Below are 19,438 nucleotides of genomic sequence, written 5' to 3'. Positions count from 1 at the left end.
ATAAAGTGTGTATTATTGGTAGGGCCCATACTGAAAAACTGCTACTCTAATGAAAATACCCAAACCAACAAAATACTCTAACCAAACCCAATACTAAGCCCAAGCCCAAGCCCAAACTCAACCTATTGTGTGGTTGCTATTTTAGTTATTTTTATGTGACTGAGTGCGACCATGCACGTGGTTTGATGGTCCTAAAATCGGATTCAGTAGTTTAGAGAATTTTTCATTACATAAATATGTTTTGTTTGGATAAATAATTTTAATTATTGAATTTTAATTTCCTGATTTGCATAGAGTATTTCAATTATTGCCACATGCAAAAATTTTAAATTATTTAAATCAAGTAATTTTAATTAATGTAACTCGAAATTTTTTTAAACAAGATTTTGAAAAGAAGAACATTTATTTTTATAATAAAAAATAATCACTACATATATTTACAAAATATAATATAATAATACATGTCGATCAATTTTTTTTAGTTCACATCATACAAAAAATAATCTCTTTAACATTGATTTATAAATTTCTAATTGACGTCGACCGAAAAATAATAATGATAGCAAAAATATCCTAACAATCTAAATAAAAAATAATTATATTAACATCAATAAATTTGTAGCTTTTCTTATATATTATATATTCTTACTAAATATGAGACTTTTAATCAAAACTTAATTATATATCATTACATAAAAAGATACACCATTTAGTAACTCCTTTATATTATTTTTTAATTGAACAATTCTATCTTTATAAACAAAAAAATATTTATTTAATAAAAGAAATGGTGTAATATTTATTTTAATTTTTTTTTTTGAAAATAACGACTACATAATTTTTCTAATACTATTTTAATATATATATATATATAATTAGATTATATTTTCTATTTTTAATTAATTATTTATAAAATAATAAAATGATAGATTATAAAAAAATTTGAATTTTACATATAATTAAGACTAAGTGTTGATGAAAACTGCTAACAGTGTCTATTGTTATTAAGTTTTTACCACTCTTTATTCACTTCCTTCATGTGCCTTTTCCAAGCCTCACAACAAATTCTTTATTCAACTATAGCCCCAGAGGTGAAAAGTCGAAAGAGTCTAAGGTTAAAAATTAAAAAAATATAAATAAATAATAGATAAAAATAACACTATATCAAACTCTAATAAATATACTTAAAATACTAAAAATATATTTAGTAATTATAAGGTGTAAGAAATAAAAGTTCAACTAAGTCAAAGTCTAATCATAAATAAGTGATCGGTTTAACAGGTAAGCAAAATGTTTTTATCTGATAATTGAATAAACTGATCTTGACTTTATCATCGAACTGATACACGTATTCACCACCTACGACATTTTTTTTTATCAGCAAAGAATTAATAAATTAAAAAAGGAACACTTTAAGGGTGTTCCAACCCGTATACATAAAACCAGTCACCGGAGAGCATATACATTTGTTTTTAAGACATGTAAGTATTGGTAATTAAATCTTGTGCGATTACCTTCAATCAGTTTCTACAACCTTTTGTCTTCTCTTATTTCCTTCGATTATTTCCTAACATTAAGAATAAAACCCCTTTGGAAGCTCTACAATGGCAATTGCTGATACAAATCTGAGGGAGCTAATGGAAATTAAACTGGTTGGTGAATACTTATTTTGATACCTAAAGTACTGTCATTGAATTTACAGTTACAGTTACACGACAAAAACGATTTCTTGTTCGAAAAAACATCTAAGAGTAAAGAATTAAGCGAATAAAGAATAAGGAATTTACGTGAATCGATGCTTGGATTTATACCATGTTCCGTTGAAGACACATGCGAATGTGAAAAGGACAGGACAAACCTCCTCCAGCGTAACAAGATGACAAAACTTTGATGCTTTAATAACTTTTTCATTGGACAGGTGTGAATTGAAATGCTCTTCGGGAACAGTGAGTGCGGACTCCAAAAACTTCGAAATTTTCTTTTCATGATCCAAGATTGTGGTTGTGTTCACATCGATCCCAGTTTCAAAGGAAGCAGAAAATCTATTGGACCCTCATACATGCACGGCTAAACCTTGTCAAGTTGCAGCACTAAAATGACAGCTTGTGTTGTTCATTCTTGTGGGGTGATGGTTTCACAAAACATGCACTGCACAACCGAGAACAAGACCAACAACAATGCCTTTTTCGTTTTCACCATCAATGTCTTCTTTTTTTTCTCCTGGTACGATGCAGATTGCAGAGGAATCATCTCTTATTGAAAATAGTTACAACAAAAGTTGGTCTGATTTACACACTATTGTTGTGGATACTGTTTCAGATTTAACCTAAACATAAAGTTAACAATAACATTCAATCATTTTTTGTTGGAAATATTAGTTACCACACATTTCTCAGTTGTATTTATAGTTTATTTTTTCATTCTATATCACTGTTTGTTCATCTGTGCAAAAAACAAAACTAAGAAGTAACTTTATCATAGTTCATTATTGTTCCCATAGCAGGTGTAATTGATTGCACCTTGATTACTTTGTTTGTGTCCAGAAATTCGGCCCCTTGCCAGTGTTCTTTTATGCTTTATGTTCAGACTTTAATTGTATTGTTCGAGCAAAAGTTACTTTATGATGAATTATTTTGTGAACTTTGACTGCAGAACAACAACATTTACCTTCCAACACCTTCTGCAGTTGAATATGGAAATAAGAGCCAAATAAAAAACCAAAAAAATACTCCAGTTTCATCTATGCATCCATGTTTAAAGTGTAAAAAAAAGAAAAAAGAGAAATTGAAAAATAATAAGAGATAGAAAAAAAATGGAAAAGTTATATGTCAGACAAAAATGTAGAGATATTTTACATGTGAATCATATACTTATCCGTAACTATATCTATATATATTGAGAAAACATAAAGGGATAAAGGTAAAAGGTGTCTACACATTAATTACAAGAAAAGAAGTGGTGTATAGTATGAATTGTCTTGCAGGAATGGCATAATGAATGTACGAGGTGTGTTAAGGAATATCAGATTTTCAAAGCAGTGTTTACAGAAAACACGCAGTATATATATACATATTATTCTTTCTGTGTTATCAGGTTCCATGGTGTCATTCATTATTTCTATCATGAAAATATAACCAACAAAGCGATGTGATAAGAGAAAATAAGGGTTTCACAAGATTGGCAAATTCTTAAAGAAAATTACTCAAACTTGCAGAAATTATGTATCTACTAATTAACTTGTTGTAATAATTGTATCAGAGAGTTCCCATTGTTAGAAGTGAGAGAGATGAAGAAGAAGTGGCGTATGTATGCTGCAAAAGAGGATGGCAGGTAACATCACTGTCCCACCACGTGGTCTTGGCTCGTGATGATTTCCAAATGATAGGCACAATGCGTGAAATCTAACGGTGGAAAAAAAAGTTGCATGTTCAACGAGTCTTTGTTTTCTGCTATCCCCATTCCCATTTATTATCCACCATTCTCTTCTCAAACCCTTCACACAAATCTGCATCATTCACTCCCTGTACTTTCTTTTCTTCTGAGTTCTTCACTGCAAATGGGGGAGCCATGCCACAAATATTGGTTCTCTGATATGGTAACACTGGCCACAAATATTCAGTATAGTTTTTACTTTTTTGATTGGTGTCTTCATCAAAGTGTTTGATGCCGATTTAAAGTTTCTGTTAGTTTTTTTTTTATGTGTTTGAAGGTTTGGTGGTAGTTTTATGTTTAACTGTTTTCGTTGATTTTGTGTTAATTGATTTTGACAAGTTTATTGGATCTTTCTTTTGAATAGTGCTTTTGAATATGTATATGAGTTATATCACTTAAAGTGGTTCATGTGTATGACCCTTAAATATGTATATTATATAGTTTTATGTGAAGAATGGTGATTGAATATGCGTGTTATTACTATTTGTTTCACAGGAAATACAGGATTTTGATTTCTTTAACCAAAGCCATCACAAGATTGAGTCAGTGGATGATGAGTTCCTCTTCTCATCACAGCATGCACAAGAGAAACCTGCTACAGCCACAACCACCACTTCTCCAACTGCGTACATTCTATCTTTCAATGACTCCACCGTGGTTGCGGCTACCTGCCAAACCTACGGTGGAAAACAGCCGTACCAAGAGGAGGTTGTTGTGGGGAGTGGTGGCGCGTGTCTTCCCTCAAAAGGGGTCTCAGAAAAACATTACATTGAACCTAAGCCCAACCCAGCAACAAGAAAAGGAAGAAGTTCTGCAGAGACACTAGACCATATAATGACTGAGAGAAAAAGGAGACGGGAACTGACTGAGAGATTCATTGCACTTTCAGCCACCATACCTGGTTTGAAGAAGGTTAGTAAGTGATGTCACATAATTTACAATGTGTTCTCACTCAATGCTTTTCTTTTTCTTTTCAATTATTTGGTTTCTATATATATATATATATATATATATCTGGCTAGCTAGTTAATCATCCATCGGTTTGATTTGCCATAAGATAATCAATGTTATTCAACATTGCATATAACCGAGTTCAGTTTATTACACAAAATTGTTGTTGTAAGGAATCAAAGGATAATGTTTAAAGAGTGTGAAGTAAGTTTTTCGTATTTATACAAGTGACTTGAGTCATTAATTTGCATGATGTGAGTGAGATATTTTAAGAAATAGTTAGCATGAGTAAAAGATGTATGCTTTAGACTTCTCAGTTGTTGTAAGGAAGTTAGAAGATAAGATTTCAGGTAGGAATTTTGTATAAGAATTGAGCGTATTCTTGAAATACTTCTTATGCAAGGAATTTATAGAGTGGGGTGTAATTTGGGTTGGAGTTATGAGTGGTATTTGGTATCATAGGAACTGCGTGTCCTTCGATAGGGGGTGGTAGATGCGCTCAAAGTATTCGCCTTAGTACAGGTAAAAGTTTGGTCGTGGATTTACGCAAAATCTCATTGTGCTTCCTTCGGGTACTCTAATTGGGTTTTGAACCCAGTAGATTGTATGAGGATGGTAATTTAATGTTTTCTTGTGGTTAGTTTGGTTGTTCCTTAGATAATCAGGTAGGCATTTCGTGGTAGGAGTATGGTAAGGTATTTTGCTCTTTATGTATAAGGGTTGAACCACCCCTAAAGTGGTTTCCATTTATTTATTTTTTATTGTCGATAAAAAAAAAGGAATTCATAGAAAATTCAATTATTTTTTAAATTGTTTCATTCATGTGGATGGTTTTGATTTTATGTGATGGTATGTAAGACTAGAAGTTCATAATTTTGATGAGCTAGATCAATACCATAGACCATTTCATTAGTAAGAAAAACAAGGATTTATGTGTCTACCATCTCTCTACATATAGTTTGAAGAAAGGAAAGAATAAAAACCAAATTTAAGTTTGAATGCAATTTAATTTGGATTTGAACAATGAAACGTTTTATGAAGTGTAGATTGACAAGGCCACTATACTTTGCGAAGCAATAACTTATGTGAAACGACTTAAAGAACGAGTAAGAGAGCTAGAAGAACAATGTAAGAGGACAAGGGTAGAGTCAGTGTCATTTGTTCATCAGAGATCCAATAATGGTAGTGACAAAGGCACAACCTCATCTGGTGCAATGAAATCTGATGAATGCTATAAAACCAGTGAAGCACTACCCACAGTGGAAGCAAGAGTGTTTAAAAAAGATCTACTCATTCGGATTCACTGCAAGTTACAAAATGGCATTTTGATCAAAATTTTGGACCATCTTAACACTCTTGATCTCTACACAACCAGCAACAGTGTAATGCCATTTGGAAGTTCAACTCTTGACATCAGCATTGTTGCTCAGGTACACTAGCATCATGTCTGATACATATTTGTTACAAATATTTAGAGAGCATTGATTTTGCAAACTGTTATGAGCCTCTATATATTTAATTACTGCAGATGGGTGACAAATTCAACGCAACAATGAATGATCTAGTGAAAAACCTGAGGCTGGTTCTCTTGCAGTCATGTGAAGTTCAACAATGATCCATGCTAGTGAATCAAGTGTCAAAGGTGTCTGTGATCCGAAAATTCTGCAAGTTCTAGTTAGCTCTGTGTGGTTTGATCTTGATTCTGGAATTAGGTTTTGTTTTGTTATTCATGAGGGAGAGTCTACTACTATTTGATGAATGGAATGAATTACGATTTCATGCATGATACTTTCAAATTATACATGATACCATCAATATTATATATTTTATATAAATATTTTTCACTTTTATGCATAAAAATATTTAGATTTATTTTTTTATTAATAAATAATAAATAAAATAAAATGAAACACTTTTTAGATATTTTTAATTTTATATAAATATTTCTGAAATATCTCAACCCTTATACGGTAGGTCTGTTCGCCTGAATAATCTCTTTCCAAATTATTTGTGGAATAAACAGCAACCATTGTTAGCTTCTCATGCTTCATAGCTAATATAATATACATATATTATATTGTGATGACAAAGTGAGGAAAAAAAGCAAGTATGCTGGTTTTAATAAAGAAGTTTTGGAGTTATGGTTAATATTGTAATAGGGTTTTTTTTTTTAATATGATCTTCTGTTTGTTCTCAATGAATAAATAAATGATGATTTTTTTTCACATTGTTTTGTTTTATTACGATTTCCTCGTCTTACATAGATGAACTTAAGAATTTAGTTGGTTTTGTTATCATCTTTTAAATAATGATAAAACTTTTTTTCCTTATTTCTAAATATTTTTACAGTGAAATGTTTTCATTTTTGTTTATTGTATCGTATATTTTTTTTAAAGAAAAGTGTGATGGTAATTGTTTGAAAATATGCATGGACACGGGCACGTATATTTTAAAACTAAACAAAAGCTCGAGTTTTTCTGACTATTTTTTTTTTATATTTTTTAATCTTCTATTTATTTTATGACTTAATAATGAGAATTTGAATAATAACTATGTATTGCCACATTAAGTGAGGGAAAGAGTGCATGCTTGGATGGTAATTTGAATATTTTACACAACTGCTTGAAGGTGAATTAAGTTCATTTGAACCATTTCTATATGATAATATTTAATTTCATTTGTGAATTGTTGAATTATAACCTTGCTAGAAATTGTAGTTGGAAACTCTAATGATGTTTTTTTTCTATCTGCAGATAAGAATTATATAGAACAGGAACATTGAAGTTTACACTATTTCTATATTATGAAATATTCTTTATTTTTAATTGATATGAATCTACAAATAAATAAAATATAGTGAAAATTATACTTAGATTAGCTGAACTGGGCATTGATGCTTTAATCGTTTCATGCTGATTGAACCAGTTATACATAAGAGTACAGATTCAATCGCATTGACTTGGCCAGTGAAAAAAGAAAACTGATAATCTGAATGTGTCTTGTGAATTAGATTGAATTGAGTTAATTTTTTTTACTATTTATTTAAAAGAAATTTTGTTTATTATTTATGTACTAAGCATAGTTATTATTTCTAATAATTTAACTGATATTTTAGATCGCCAATATTTCTAAATTTGGAGTATGAATTTGTGTTAGTGTGAACTTTATTTATTAGTTGGAATATTGGGTGTTTTATTATGATAATATGATTTTAAATTTAAAATATATAAATTGACTCATAGCTAAATATTTTTTTTATATACTAATTAAGTGAACTAGTTCAATTAATAACTCGGTTATTATTATCCATAATTCAATAACATGCTATAGAGTAACACATTAAGTACTAACATATATTTATTAAAATATAATTCTACTTGAAATTAGGTCAGCTGGTAGTGATAGGTGAATAGTATGAGTATATAAATTTATACATTCTTAGCCATAATGAATTTGAATGTGTAGGATAATTTGCAGGTGTTGTTGTGCAGTTAAATTTGGTGTTTTTGGAGAAATAATTATAATATTCGATATTATATTATATGTGCTTATGGTCTCGTCGTACTTCAATTTTTTAATTTATAAAAAAGTTATAAAATTCAATTATTTATTATAGATTGATTCACAACTCACAAAAATAACTTGTGATTTAACAATGTAGAAACAATCACAATCACAATATATATTTTCAACTGAAAGAATGATCACAATCACAATAAATTACATTCCATTCACAATTCAAGATTTCTAAGAGTTCTTAATTGTATTTTCTATAACATCGATCATTAAACTCTTTATTAAATGTTTCACCAGATATTAATAATTCTCTCCAAATTTTTAATCAAATCTCAGTCTTTTATATTAAGATTATTTTTTTCACTTACTCTACAAAAAGTCGAATTTAAGAATATAATTCAATTTCTGATAATTTAATATATTAATTTGTGTGATGAAGCTTTAATATTTTTTATCTATAGCAAAATTCTTGTACATAATACTAGATTACAATCGATCGCAACATTATCTCAAGTATCTACCTAATATAATATATAATATATCATATCGCATTTCATGTTTTTTTTAATGTTTTTTTTTTCTTTTTACGTGTGTATAACATATTTTGGTTAAAACATGCAATTGTAATCAGAGATATGTTACTTAAGAGATTGAGAATCTTAGTTGAGCAACTTATCTTTTCATAAATAAGAGAAGAATCTTAACTTAAATGACATACATACTATTTAGTTTCTAAATTAGGTAGAAAAATCTTGATTGTTAATTAAATATTAATTTAAAAACTATTTAACAAGAAACTATTTTTTTTAGTTTCTAAAATATCTATAATTTAGTTACTATTATAACTAATTATTTTAGTATCTAAAAATTGATTTTTATTTTATGATTTTCTTATAGTAGAATTATTGCTTCTAAAGTTTATTCATGAATATTGTGAATGAGTAAAGTCATATAAAATATATGTTTTCTGAAATTCTAAAAAATGTTAATTACTCCATAGCATATTTAGAAGTTATCTGCTTTGAAGGACTTTCCGAAAATGTAATTACCTATAAATTTATTAGTATGTATGGTTTAGGGTTTATCTATGGATGTATCAATATATAATTAGCTATGCATGTATTCGTACATAATCACTTACTTATGTATGTGTACGTAATTTGACATAGTTATCTATACATGTATACGTACGTAATTATATATGATAAACTATATGTGTTTGGGCTCTTTCTTTTATAATCTGTTTAAATTTTGGGCTTCTTACTTTAGGCCCATTTTCTTTTAGGCTTTTTTTCTTTTTTCTTTTTGTCTGTGTTCTGTTTGGTATACATCAAACATTCTATTGTATTCTAGAAAATGTTATTTATTAATATCTTAATTCAAATTATAAAGCTATACTTTATCATTTAAATATATATTTTACTACAAAAGAAATAGATAGACAAAAGAAAAATCCATTAATCTTACACATTTAGTGACGGGCGAGAGCGTGAGTTAAAAAAATAAAACAGATACACAAATTTAGAAATTTCTGTAAGAGTTTATAAAAGGAAAGCACAATTTATCTTTTTACACAGAAGTTCAAAATTACTCAGGTGTTAATTTTTTTTATATAGTTCTTGACTAATTAATTAATTAATATATATATATTAATATTTAAATAAACTCAATATAACTTGATATAATTCAGTAAATTTATTGGACTATCAAAATAAAATTTATACAAACTATCAGTATTTATAAGGTCAAATTAATATATCCAGTAAATCCATCAATATTTAAAAAAAAATACTATTATATATAATTTATTTTATTTATTTAGTAATTTTTTTTATGTACTTACGTTATTTTATTTTATATAAAATTTTGAAAAAGAGTGAGAAGCTTGCATCCTGGTCCATGTGAGATTTCGAAATCTTAGAGCAATAAAAATGGAGACGCTTCATCCAAGACATGTTTTATCACACCTGACACCATGAAGTTGACACAAAAAATAAAATATAACTTAAAAAAAAAAAAACTTGTCTGCATAAAATTATTAATTTCTTCTAATTCCAAAACAGCTCATCTCATGAGATCTTGAAATCGAATAAGGACAAAATATGAATGATTGATGATATGATGAGAATCTTCTATCAAATTACATGTACAAAGAGAACAAGGATTTTTGTAATGTATATGATCTAAAGGAGCATATGCTAAGGTAGAATATAAGGTAGAATCATGAATATTATATGAGTAAAGCTGTTTTTATGTGTATTATAAAATTTATATATATTTTTATTTTTTATAGTTTAATTCTTAGTTATAAGAAAATGCATTAGTCAAATCATAATTGTAAATTTATCTTGTTAAATGTATAAATTTTAAAGTAACATTTATTTAATTTGATGTGTGTTGATATGTTGACAATTCTATACTAGATAACAATCAAAAAGATATTTTTTTTACTAAAAATGGAATAATTTTAAAATTATATATTCTCCTGCTCTTGTTACTTGTAGTGGTGTTTTCTATGAGAATATGGAGAAATTTATTGATGGTTTCTCTACTTTCATTAATGTTCATACATACTGTTTTTGTTGTTGAGTTTTATGGAGTTATACATGTTATTGAATAAACTCAAAAGATAGATCTTACTAATTTATGACCTGAATGTGATTCTTCCTTTTTTTTTTTTTTTTTTTTTGATCAGCAAATGTGATTCTCCCTTAGTTTGTGATGCTTTGTAATAGGTAGAACATTTGTGTTAACTACTGTGAAAAAAATAGGTTTAAGATATTTCACATATTTTGTGAAAAAAATGTATGTACTGATAAATTTGGTAACATTGACTTTATTTATAGACAATATTTTAATTGACATAATAAGTTTTCGTGAGCCTAACTGAGATGTCCAGTTTCATAGTGATGTCTAACATATCAACTTTAATAAAATAAATATAATTTAAAAAAAAATCATATTCACATTATTTTTAACTAATTAGTAACATAAAACCATCATAATCTAATTAATAGTTATCAAAATTAAACTCTTATAATTAATGTTTTAAAAAGTTGACATATAATTAACCCTTAGGCCCTATTTCTTCACGTTTTCTTCTTGAAGGTTCTTGCATTCTTAACTCAATAATGAACTTTTGTATTGTTCTTTAACTTTTACTTACTCAGAACAATCTTTTTTGTTTGTTTTTTTTCTATGGATCAAATAAAAACAATTCTCCTACTACCAAGCAAAAGAATGGTTCTATCGACCACAAATTAGAGTTTGTTTGTATTTGTCTTTTGATAAACCTAACCTATGTTCATGTTTTTTTTTGTTAAAGGTAGAAAAAGACAGAAATTTTTTATATTATACCTTCTGCCATATTCACATATATATTCCAACAAACAAGAAGAATCCAAGCTTCAAATTCCTCATCTTTTACACATGTCTTTGCCACCTCACTCTCATCATTAATATTTGACCTCAAAATTAGCCATTTTCATAATCCTTAATTTCAGTTAAAATTAACACATATTAGAAAATTAGCTTAATTAGAAAAAAGTCTTAAAGTTTTTAAAAAAATTGAGTGATGTGTTATTTTTTTATTCAACAGAAATGACGAAGACTACTTAATTATTTAAATACATATAACTTATGCCGATGTCTCTTTCACTACGCACCGCACTGTATATGTAAAACTTTTTTTATGGTGTGTTAGAAAAAAAAGTGAAAAAAAGGTTAATAATTTTTTTTTTATTATTATGAAAAATTAAACTTTAAACTTAAAAAAATTGTTAGAGCTATTACAAATCAACTTTAATTTTAACTAAATTTCATAAAACTAGTTTTTTAAGATGAGGATATATTATTAAATATTTTAATTTTTAAATAATGTGAGATATCCAATAATTATTAATTTTATTTATTATAATTATAATTAGAAAAAATAACAAAAACATTAATAATAATAAAATATAGTTAAACTTTATTTTATATTTTAATAACATAATTAATAAAATATGTTTAAAATATTTCAACATTCCTTGACTAATTTTGTGAATAGTTTACTTCACATTCCATTTTGTTGCATTTCAATATACTTGAATCCTAGGGTCTTCAGTTCACTTTGCCTCATCACATAGAATTCCAAATTATTCATTGTTAAAATGCTAAGGTATTGTTTTCGTCAATTATTTTGTTTACTTAAGGACGATTCATTAAAGAAATATGATACATTCATTAATATTTGTTTAAAAGAAAATAAAAATTATTTATCATTAATATTTTTATTAGGGTTAAATTGTCTTATATAACGAAAAACATATTTAACCACTTTTATTATTAATATTATCATTCACAATTACTTATTACTTTTATAATTATTAAAATAAGAAGCTGATAATTAATCAGAGTTCAACCATAGGGATATTTTAACTATTAAAAAAAATATATAAATAATTAATATAATGAATTATGATATACATATTTTTCTTCTACACAACATCTTGGTACATGTGTCTTACAAGGAAACTTTATTCTTTACTAAAACAAAAAACACTCTTCTTTCTCTCTTCTTTCTCCCTCTCTTTCTGTCATCATAAAACCAGCAGCAGCATACACAATAAAGCAAGCCTTAATCATACATGATCAACACGAAAACCGACCAAAATCATAAACACCAACATAACCAAAAATTCTGAAATTTCAACACACTACAACCCCTTCTTTGATACACTAGAACGGATCACTATCGCTCACCAAATGAGACACTGAGAGCACTTTGTTTAAGGTTTTTCACTACTTCATTCACTGTCATTTGGCACTGCTCATCCATCTGCAGTTAATTAACACCGAACTGTTACATAATTGATTCACTTAAGATTTACATTCATTTATAAACTAGAAAAAACTCTAATGTCTTGTTCATGCCACATAGTTCATGCGTTTGACTTAAGATTTACATTTCATTTATAAACTAGAGAAAACCCTAATCTCTTGTTCATGCCACATAGTTCATGCGTGGAATAAAATATAAGATACCTGAGCTGTGATGGTAATGCAGAGAGCTGAATTCCCAAATGGCAAGACACTGCTTCCGGTGACACAGAGATGAAGATTCTCAAGGTGGTCCAATATTTTGATCTCAACACCATATTCTTTCTCACAGTGGATCTCAATGAGAACCTCCTTCCCCAACACTCTTGCTTTCATCTCCGGAAGGATGCTGCAGTTGGTTTCAGTGGAGGAGTTGGTGATCTCTTCATTTCCATTTGGGTTGCTTTTATTCACCAATATCACTGTCTCTTCTGCACTCTTTCTGCTTTCTTTCTCCAGCTCCTGTACCTTTTCTTTCAGCTGTTTCACATAATCGATCGCTGCTCGAAGTACAGAAGCCTTATCCGTCTATACATACCAATTTCACAATTATAAATCATTCCATTATTCTTTCCTAAAACGACTCCAGATTTCTTTGTAATCTTCTGCTTTCAACACTCTCCCACGTGCTTTTTACTCAGTGGTTGTACATAACAAGACACCCACTCTAATCATGCAGAAAATTTGCAGCCTTTTCCGTCATTTTTTAAAAATCAAGTGACCACTTTTTAACATCTTTTGTATTTGTAATTACACGATTCCTCTTTCTTTTCTTTTCTCATATCTCTTTTCATCAACCAATATAAGGAGAGATGGATGTTCACAATGTCAAATCCTATGTAGGAGTTATTACCAATAGATAATCATAGTAAAGTATGCAGTTGATTTAGGTTAGAAAATGAATTCAAGCTTTCAATATATGTTGTATTTGAGAATACATAATTGAACTAAGTGATACGTTAGAAAATGGTAGAAGTTTATGATGAAATATCTTGGTTCTTTGTAGATAAAAAAAAGAGTAAAATTGAATTGAGTGAATGAAGAAGTGAAGGAAAGATTAGAGCACCTTGTTCAAGCCGGGAATGGTGGCTGAGAGTGCTATGAACCTCTCGGAGAGTTCCTGCCTCCTCCTTCTCTCGGCCATTATGTGATCGATGGTCTGAGAAGAGGTTCGGGTTCTCTTGGATCCTTGATTGGGTCTGGTTTTGGGGTTTTGAGCGTTGAGGGCGCGTTTGGCAGGTAAAGGGGAAGAAGGGACGGAGGGTTCGGGAGTGGCGGGCACCACCGTGGAGTTATCGAAGGAGAGAATGTAAGTCCTGGGAGAGGAGCGTTTAGCGGCGGCGTTGGGGAGGAAGGAGGAAGCGGGAAAGGAGTGATCGCTTTCGCTTCCGGAGGAGAAGGGCGTGGGCGGTGGCGTCTGGTGGAGGATGATGTCGGAGAAGAAATCGTCGAAGTCATTGTTGTCGAAGAAATCCATTTCCTGCACGAAAAAGAAGGATGAGTTGATTGAAAGAGCAAGAAATGAAGAAGATTTGATGAGTGTGAGTGAGTGTGTTGAGTTACCATGTGAAGGTGGGAATTATTGTTGTTGCAGGAGTCCTCCTCCATGGGAATGAGAGAGAAGAGAAAATGAAAGTTGATGTTGTGGTGGAAGAAGTACGTGCAAGACATAGATAGAATGTGAGATATATAAGGATGCGACAAAGTGTGACTCGTTTTTCATGCAGTTCGATGAGTGACGCTGAAATGTGGGACCATTATCATTCATCCATAATTCAATACCATGCCATAGAGTATAACCACTTCAGTAACATCATACGTAATAACATATATTTAATAAAATATAGTTGTAATATATAAATTTATACATTCTTAGCCATAATCAAATTGAATGTGTAGGATAATTTGCAGGTTTTGTTAATACAAGGAGTATATGGAATAAGAGTGATAACTGTGATTGTTATATATATTGTTTATTTTCGTGAGAATATTATGTTTATAATATAATATATTGAGAGAATAGTCATAGTTGTAGAAGTGTCAGATACTCATATGCTTCATATCAGATTATTTAATAAATTGAGCAAACTTTGAAAAACACAGTTTGATTCAGGTGTTGTTGTGCAGTTAAATTTGGTGTTTTTGGACAAAAATTACGATATCCGATACTATATTATATGTGCTCATGGTCTCGTCAACATATATGTACTTCGATTTTTTAATCTATAAAAAGGTTATAAAATAACTTTGTGCTTTAACAAAGTAGAAACAATAAACTAAACCCTAAATCTTAAATTCTAGATTCTGAATACAAATGTTAAACATCATTTTGTTCTTACTCATAAACATTAACGTTAAAAAGATTGATTCAAATTATCCTTTAAAGAAGTTCAAATTTGAAAGGTGAAAATGATTTTAGGAAGAACGAAGTTTTGATAATGTTTCTAAAGTTATAGTGATTACATGAGCAAGAGAACTTAAAATGATTAGTTTAATTTAAATATGAGGTATGAGAACAATATCTATATAATCAGAGAATGATACAAAATAATACATATTTTCAATGCAAAGAATCACCATCACAATAAATTACATTTCATTCACTAGATCTTTATGGTGCTTGCAATTTTTTTTATTAGGATGAAATTTTATAATGTTTGGATAATATATACTTATTTGAACCTAGATGTTATATATTTTTTGAACTTTTATTATTGATAAATTATTGGTGAATATATGACTTTATTCGTTTCATTGTGAATTATTGCTTCTAAAGTTTATTCATGAATATTGTGAATGAGTAAAGCCATATAAAATATATGTTTTTACTGAAATTCCAAAAAATGTTAATTAATCCGTAGTATATTTAGAATGCAAGACTTTCCGAAAATGTAATTACCTATAAATTTATTAGTATGCAATTATATACGAATGTATCTATATATAATTAGCTGTTCATGTATTCGTACATAATTACTTACTAATGTATGTGTACGTAATTTGTACATAGTTATCTATACATGTATACATACGTAATTATATATGATAAACTAAATGTGTTTGGGCTCTTCTTTTTTTGTAATCTGTTTTTATTTTGGGCTTCTTACTTTTGGCCCATTTTCTTTTAGTTTTTATTTTCTTTTCTTTTTGTGTCTTTGTTTTTGTTTGGTATATATCAAACATTCTATTGTATTCTAGAAAATGTTATTTATTAATATCTTAATTCAAATTATAAAGCTATATTTTATCATTTAAAATATATATTTTACTACAAAAAAAATATATGTTGGAGATCCCACATTGACTAGAGATTAGAGCCTTTCATTGTATATAAGTGGGTGCAAACCTCAACCTCACCTTATTGAACCGGTTTTATGGGGTTGAGTTAGGCTTAAAGTCCACTTCGTAACATGGTATCAGAGGTTTTCGAGCCTATCCTAGCGAGTATTTGTTGGGCTTATCGTGCCGGCCGCTATCGGACCACCCATAATATATAGTCCCACGCTCGAGTTGGCAGTCTCGGCGTGAAGGGGGTGTGTTGGAGATCCCACATCGACTAGAGATTAGAGCCTTTAATTGTATATAAGTGGGTGCAAACCTCAACCCTATGAGCTGCTTTTATGGGGTTGAGTTAAGTTTAAAGTTCACTCCGTAATAATATTTTATCATTTAAAATATATATTTTACTACAAAAGAAATAGATAAACAAAAGAAAAATCCATTAATCTTACACATTTAGTGACGGGCGAGCGTGAGTTAAAAAAATAAAACAGATACACAAATTTAGAAATTTCTGCAAGAGTTTATAAAAGGAAAGCACAATTTATCTTTTTACACAGAAGTTAAAAATTACTCAGGTGTTAATATTTTTTTATAGTTTTTGACTAATTAATTAATATAGAATATATATATATATATTATTAATATTTGAATAAACTCAATATAACTGATATAATTCAGTAAATTTATTAGACTATCAAAATAAAATTTATACAAACTATCAGTATTTATAAGGTCAAATTAATATATTTTAAAAAATACTGATAAATTTTATTATATATATATCCCGTAAATCCATCAATATTTAAAAAAATACTATTATATATAATTTATTTTATTTATTTAGTAATTTAAAAAAAATGATGTACTTACATTAATTTATGTTATATTAAATGTTGAAAAAGAGTGAGAAGCTTGCATCTGGTCCATATGAGATTTCGAAATCTTAGAGCAATAAAAATGGAGACCCTCCATCCAAGACATGTTTTATCATACCTGACACCATGAAGTTGACACTAAAAATAAAATATAACTTAAAAAAAAAAAAAACTTGTTTGCATAAAATTATTAATTTCTTCTAATTCCAAAACAGCTCATCTTATGAGATATTGAAATCTAATGAGGACAAAATATGAATGATTGATGATATGATGAGAATCTTCTATCAAATTATACATGTACGAAGAGAAGAAGGGTTTTTGTAATGTATATCATTTAAAGGAGCATATGCTAAGGTAGAATACAAGGTACAATCATATGAGTAAAGTTGTTTTTTATGTGTATTATGAAAATTATATATATATATATATATTATAGTTTAATTTTTAGTATTGGGATTAATATAAGTAGTTCTTTTAGATATACTGTAGGATTTTTTGGTCTTTAGAGTGTATTACAGATTAAAATGGTATTTTGTATAAATTCTTGAAATACCTTCATTTAATTTATTTTTTCTTTGTTGATAAAATAAATTACATATAAAAAGAGAAATATTTTTTTTTTGAAATGAAGTAATTTTGAAAATGCATTAGTCAAAACATAATTGTAAATTTAACTTGTTCAATGTAAAATTTTTAAAGTAACATTTCTCTAATTTAATATTTAATGAGTGTTGATATGTTGAAAATTCTTCACTAAATAACAATAAAAAGATATTTTTTTACTAAAAATAGAATAATTTTAAAATTATATTCCCAAATCACAATCTCCAGTAAACATGTGCTTTCTTTATTTACATTATAATCTTACATCATTATTCTAATTTAATTATATATATATATTAAGTTTTGTTATTATCAATATACAAATTATTTTTTTCTTTTCCATGTTGGGTATATAAATACGAATGGTGTTGTTAGGGGTTCTCCTGGTCTTGCTACTTGTGGTAGTATTTTTTGTGGAAGTATGGAGAAATTTATTGGTGATTTCTTTGTTTTCCTTGATATTCAGACTGTTTTGGTTGCTGAGTTTTATGGAATTATACATGCTATTGAATAAGCTCAAAAGATGGATCTTACTAGTTTATGGCTTGAATGTGATTCTGCCTTAGTCTGTGCTTTATTTACTGCTAGGACTAATGTTCCTTGGATATTTTGTAATAGGTGGAACATTTGTCTTAACTACTGTGGGAAAATCAGGTTTAAAGTTTCTTACATTTTTTGTGAAGAAAATGCATGTGTGGATAAACTTGTTAAATTAGGTTTCATTCATAGAAAGTATTTTCATTGATATAATAGGTTTTCATATAGTATTTTTTTTATTAATAGATATAGATTACCTATGTATCTCGTTTTCGTTAATATATGAGTTTTGGTTTAGTCTCCACATATTTTTTTTATTTCATTTCTTTTTTTTAATAATATTTTTTAATGTGGTGGCAGATAATGGTTGGTTGTTAATTGAGGTGTCAGCTTAACTGAGATGTCCAGCTTCATAATGCCTAACATATGAGCTTTAATAAAATAAATATAAAAAATCTTTTAAAAGTCATATTTACATTATTTTTAACTAATTAGTAACATAAAACAATCATAACCTAATTAATAGTTATCAAAATTAAACTCTTACAATTAATGTTTTAAAAAGTTGACATATAATTAACCCTCGAGGCCCTATTTCTTCACGTTTTCTGCTTGAAGGTTCTTGTAGTCTTAACTCAATAATGAACTTTTGTATTGTTCTTAACTTTTACTTACTCAAAAAATTCTTTTTTGTTTGTCCTTTTTCTATGGATCAAATAAAAACAATTCTCCTGGTACCAAAAGATTGGTTCTATCGACCACAAATTAGAGTTTGTTTGTATTTTGCCTTTTGATAAACCTAACTATGTTCATGTTTTTTTTATTAAAGGTAGAAAAAGACAGAAAAATTATATATTATACCTTCTGCCATATTCACATATATATCCAAACAAACAAGAAGAATCCAAGCTTCAAATTCCTCATCTTTTACACATGTCTTTGCCACCTCACTCTCATCATTAATATTTGACCTCAAAATTCGCCATTTTCATAATCCTTAATTTCAGTTAAAATTAACACATATTAGAAAATTAACTTAATTAGAAAAAAGTTTTAATATTTTTTTTAAACTGAGTGATGTGTTATTTTTTTTATTGAAGAGAAAAAAAAATATGACGAAGACTACTTAATTATTTAAATATTTAATAACCTATGTTGATTTCTCTTTTACTATGCACCGCACTGTATATGTAAAACTTTTTATGGTGTGTTAGAAAAAAGAGTTAAAAAAAAGTTAATAAAAAAATATTCGTTATTATTATTAAAAAATAAACTTTAAATTTAAATAACTGTTATGATGCATTCTAAATGAGACTAATACAAATTAATTTTAACTAAATTTCATAAAACTAAAACTAGTTTATATAAAAAGAGGTTTA

General features: G+C 28.2%; 1 protein-coding gene and 1 pseudogene across 1 annotated transcript; one reads left to right on the top strand and one right to left on the bottom strand.

Annotated features, from left to right (window-relative positions):
- Positions 1-3,454: 3,454 nt before the first annotated feature.
- LOC137818446 (transcription factor bHLH18-like) lies at positions 3,455-6,166 on the top strand. The gene is made up of 4 exons (XM_068621888.1): positions 3,455-3,595; positions 3,928-4,344; positions 5,430-5,813; positions 5,912-6,166. The coding sequence occupies exons 1-4, from the start codon at positions 3,557-3,559 to the stop codon at positions 5,996-5,998; spliced, it is 927 nt and encodes a 308-aa protein (XP_068477989.1). The 5' UTR covers positions 3,455-3,556; the 3' UTR covers positions 5,999-6,166.
- A 6,235-nt stretch (positions 6,167-12,401) lies between these two features.
- Positions 12,402-14,405, bottom strand: LOC137818445 (transcription factor bHLH18-like; annotated as a pseudogene).
- Positions 14,406-19,438: the final 5,033 nt, after the last annotated feature.

Source organism: Phaseolus vulgaris, chromosome 10 (genome assembly GCF_000499845.2).
Source record: "Phaseolus vulgaris cultivar G19833 chromosome 10, P. vulgaris v2.0, whole genome shotgun sequence".
In the NCBI taxonomy this organism is placed as follows: Eukaryota; Viridiplantae; Streptophyta; class Magnoliopsida; order Fabales; family Fabaceae; genus Phaseolus; species Phaseolus vulgaris.
The sequence above is the reverse complement of the archived record's forward strand: the minus strand, read 5'-3'. Positions and strand labels throughout refer to the sequence as shown.

Coding starts and splice junctions, on each gene's coding strand:
- LOC137818446 (XM_068621888.1), top strand. CDS start 3,557: ATGGGGGAGCCATGCCACAAATATTGGTTCTCTGATATG. Junction 4,345..5,429: donor CCATACCTGGTTTGAAGAAG/GTTAGTAAGTGA, acceptor TATGAAGTGTAG/ATTGACAAGGCCACTATACT. Junction 5,814..5,911: donor ACATCAGCATTGTTGCTCAG/GTACACTAGCAT, acceptor TAATTACTGCAG/ATGGGTGACAAATTCAACGC.